Source organism: Cariama cristata, unplaced genomic scaffold (genome assembly GCF_000690535.1).
Source record: "Cariama cristata isolate BGI_N322 unplaced genomic scaffold, ASM69053v1 scaffold3832, whole genome shotgun sequence".
NCBI classification, from domain to species: domain Eukaryota; kingdom Metazoa; phylum Chordata; class Aves; order Cariamiformes; family Cariamidae; genus Cariama; species Cariama cristata.
In genome coordinates this window covers 848-5,205 of record NW_009603071.1, presented here as the reverse complement: position 1 = coordinate 5,205, position 4,358 = coordinate 848, and the positions used below count along the sequence as shown (strand labels likewise).

The window sequence follows — 4,358 nt, the reverse complement described above, 5'->3', positions numbered from 1 at the left end:
TCCCTGCCTGTGCCTTCTGTGACTTAGGCGGTGTGGCTGGAGCACTTGTCAGTGAAGACTGAGGCAAAAAAGTCATTCAGTATCAGGTGACCAAAAGACATTGAGGTAGCTAGGTCTCCTCTTTCCTTCCAGAGAGGGCTCACATTTTCCCTAGTCTTCCTTTTATCACCAATGTATCCACAGAAGCTTTTCTTGTCACCCTTGACATCCCTGGCCAGATTTAATTCTATCAGGGCTTTAGCTTTCCTAATCTGATCCCTGGCAGCTCAGACAATTTCTCTGTGTTCCTCCCAGGCTACCTGTCCTTGCTTCCACCCTCTGCAGCCTTCCTTTTCATGTCTGAGTTTGTCCAGGAGCTCCTTGTTCATCCATGCAGGCCTCCTGGCGTTTTTGCCCAACTTCCTCTTGGTTGGGATGCATCACTCCTCAGCTTAGAGGAGGTGATCCCTGAATATTAAGCAGCTTTCTTGGGCTCCTCTTCCCTCCAGGGCTTCATCTCATGGTAGTCTACCAAGCATCTCCTGAAGAGGCCAAAGTCTGCCCTCCTGAAGTCCAGGGTAGTGAGCTTGCTGTGCACCCTCCTCACTGCCCTAAGGATCTTGAACTCTACCATTTCATGGTCACAGGCTGCCCATGAACTTCACATTCCCCACCAGCCCCTCCTTGTTGGTGAGAACAAGGTCCAGCATAGCAACTCTCCTCACTGGCTCCTCTACCAGTTGGAGAAGGAAGTTACGATCAATGCACTCCAGGAACCTCCTGGATTGCTTGTGCCCTGCTGTGCTGTCTCTCCAACAGATATCGGGGTGGTTGAAGTCTCCCATGAGGGCCAGGGCTTGTGAACATGAGGCTGCTCCTATCCATCTATAGAGGGCCTCAGCCGCTCGGTCTTCCTGGTCCGGTGGCCTGTAGCAGATCCCTACTGTAACGTCACCTGTCCCTGCCCTCCCTTTAATCCTGGCCGATAAGCTCTCAGTTGGCTCCTCATCCATCCCCAGGCAGAGCTCCATGCACTCCAGCTGGTCACTGACATAGAGGGTGACACCCCCTCCTCATCTCCCCTGCCTGCCCTTCCAAAAAAGCCAGTATCCTTCCATTCCAACACTCCAGTCATCAGAGACTTCCCACCACATCTCTGTGATGTCAATAAGGTCACAGCCCTGCAGGCGTGCACACGTTTCTAACTCCTCTTGTTTATACCCCACACTACGAGCATTTGCATAGACACATTTAAGCTTGGCCGCTGATGAAGCTGGCTTACTGGCTGGAGTGGCTGGGATTCCTTTGTGCTGCTTTTTGGGTGCTCTCCTGCCAACCTGTGATCCCTCTCCAGGCTCTGAGCATCTATTGCTGGCACTGGCTTCAAACTGGTAGGAGTGGGATAGATTGGGGTTCCCCTACCCTGGCAATTTTAGTTTATGCCCTCTTCACCTATCAGTGACAGGCAGCTCAGATTATCCACATTAGAAGTACATTAGCATCCATCCACTGGGTTAGCAAGGCTAGGCAGAAGAGACAGAAAGCCTGTTCCAGGGAAGACAGCTAGCTCTAGACTAATCTTTTTACTCATTCATGGTTCAGTCCCAGAAAGCAGCTCTCCCCCTTTCTAAACGGTTCAGACACTAATATTTCAGGAACTCCCAAGTCTATAAATGCCCTCCCTTCAGGAAAAATTAAAGGCACCTAAACCACAACAGCCTTAGGGAAGTTAATTACTTGAAGGATGTTTTCCAGGATAAAGGACTTATGTAGCAAAGAAGACAGAAGTTAAATCAATACAGTATTAATTATTACTATCCATCAGTGTCAGAATACTTTTCAAAACCAAGCCTTAGGCTGATGTGCAAGCATACAGCCAGGTTTACTCTTAAGTACACTATGAGGAAATATGTACTTAAGAACCTAGCAAATGACATAGTAATGTATACTATATTATCCCATATACGGGGTGATACTTCAACCACATCTTAAGTCACCAGAAAAAGCATATTTGATTCCAGAGTAGTGGAATTTAATGCTATGTATTGATATTTCCTTTCATCTACATGACAAAAATGCTTTACTGCATAAATAATTAGAGAAAGCCCATCTGTATCTCAGTTTTCTAGCTACCTTAGATGTTAATTCAAAGTACTGACGGAGCAGGAGTCTCAGCAGAAGCTGCATACTGATTTCAGTCTTATTCAGGTTGTTGTGGGAAAAAGTTAAATACAGAAAATACTCAAACAGTTAATAAGACAACTCCCACTCTACTGGCAACACAGGTTGTATACTGACATTTCAATTCTTGGGAAGATACCTATTTATCTCTGTCAATTTGTGAGTCATACCCTTAAAGGCATAATTTGTTCTTGAACTAACAACAATGGAATGTATTTGGATTGTTACAGGAAATGCTAATTATACAGTAATTACCATAGCCAGTTGGCGTCCTATGTTTCCTACAGTCACACCTCCTGAGAAAAATATACATGGAAGCCAAGAACGGATGTAAAGAAAATCTGGAGATGTATACCTAGTAAACAAAAGGAAATAAGTTAGAGACAAGTTATTATCATCACCTTACATACTGTTAACAAGATGCTATAGAATTCTCTCCCTAGGCCCAAAGAAAAAAACCAGTAACACAGGAAAAGAAATAGGGAGACCAAATTAAGTTGTTAACTTAATTAACAAGCTTCTAAACCCCAATGTCCTAGCCAGTAAAGTTTAAAAATTCTCTCTCCTGAGAGCCACCTATTGATATACCAAAGCCAGTAGAAGTTCAGTTTGCTGAGCTGTTACCATTTCAACATACCTCCCAATTTGTGTGCTCCCCACCCTCCACCCCTGTTCTCAATCTGGTCATTTGGAACAACTAGACAATTATCTGCCTTAGACAAACAAAATATCTTATTATAAGAACATACCAAATATGTTAATAACTACCAGTGCACATGCACCTGTTTTTAGTTGACATGAGAGTTGAAGTAGTATTTTAAAAGCATAACTTACTGATAAACACCATTATATACAAGGAACTGGGTTATCAGAGTTGCTACAAAGGCTATTGTAATGCCAAGTCCGAGACCACTTCTTGAACGGTCAAACGTCCACCAAAGACCGAGTGATAAGGCTGCTAGAGTCAGGGACAGCTGGATGTTGTTTGCAAAATCTAGTTTCTGGAAAAAGATGTTAAGGACAATCCTTCTAAGTCTGCAGACATCCTGCTGCTGAAACTGAACAAGGGAGAACTCAAACTGAAAGTGAGCATGATTCTGCATCTCTAAACACAATACATTAAGAATCTGGTTTTCAGACTTGCTGAGCACAAAGACCACTTACTGAACAGTTCAATGTGCCTCGCTAGTTAATTGTGTTACGTGTTAGATGTAGACAACATACAGATTAAAATCACACAACTTACACTGTTATGCTTACAGTTAAACCAGATGTCTATCCATCCCTCCTCCCAGAACCCCTCCCCAACCACTTTTAAGTGAACTGTGTTATCCATCTTAAAGTAACTATTGCAGTGTACTGCAGGTCTCACAGAAGTTTATGTCTCTGCCAGTAGCACCATCCTTACCTTTGTAATTCTCCTAGACGTGAATGGGAGAGACTGTTTCATGACAACAGACTAAGCACATCAAGCAACAATGTAAACTAGTTCAAGGATACAGCACTTGCATGGTTAATGCCAACGAAAACTGCTATACATCGCATTACGCTGGCCCACTCTCTCTTGAATTTGTGTGGTTCCCCAAGGTGGCTGTCAATGCAGGGATACAGCAGGCCAACAACAGCTGCAAGAGAAGCAACACTGCTTGTACAATGATTGGTTCAGTATTACTAAATTGGCAAATAAGGGATTGACAAAGTAGTGAGGTACTTATCACACTACTGTAAGCCTGATGAAAAAAAGGCAATTATTATCCCCCTAGTTTAGAAAAGAAAAAACCCCACTCCAACAAACAATATTCTGTTTGAATCTTTAAAGCAGAGATATACATTGCAATGTTAAGGTATCTGACTTCAAGCTCCTCTTCTCCCGTGAGCATATATCATTTGACATCCTGAGAAGATGCTTGCTTTGTACGAATAAATAACAAAGCATAACAAAAGCTTAATTACAGGGAAGAATGGAATATGCATTTATTCCTCATGTGCAGGGCAGACAGTTTTATGAACCTGACTCATTAGCTGTGAATCAGGCCCTGAATTAAATATTTGCCTGGACTCAAAAGTTGCTTGGCAGAGCTGCTTTCTCTCCTTCTGCTGGGCTGTAAGTCAGCCTATGCTCCATCCAAATCAGATGAATTTTGATAACAAATAGAAGCAGAGCTGAACTTAACGAAGCACCTGCCATCAGTCATATT

At 43.2% G+C, this 4,358-nt stretch overlaps 1 protein-coding gene across 1 annotated transcript in view; it reads right to left on the bottom strand.

Moving 5' to 3' along the window:
* The window catches only part of LOC104157614 (insulin-induced gene 1 protein), a gene marked incomplete at its 5' end in the record, with an annotated part of 9,840 nt that extends 6,055 nt beyond the window's left edge, over positions 1-3,785 (bottom strand). The window contains 3 exons of the mRNA XM_009695018.1: positions 2,416-2,515; positions 2,995-3,161; positions 3,661-3,785. Coding sequence (XP_009693320.1) covers positions 2,416-2,515; positions 2,995-3,161; positions 3,661-3,785 — 392 coding nt within the window. The remainder of the gene's footprint in view (positions 1-2,415; positions 2,516-2,994; positions 3,162-3,660) is intronic.
* Positions 3,786-4,358: the final 573 nt, after the last annotated feature.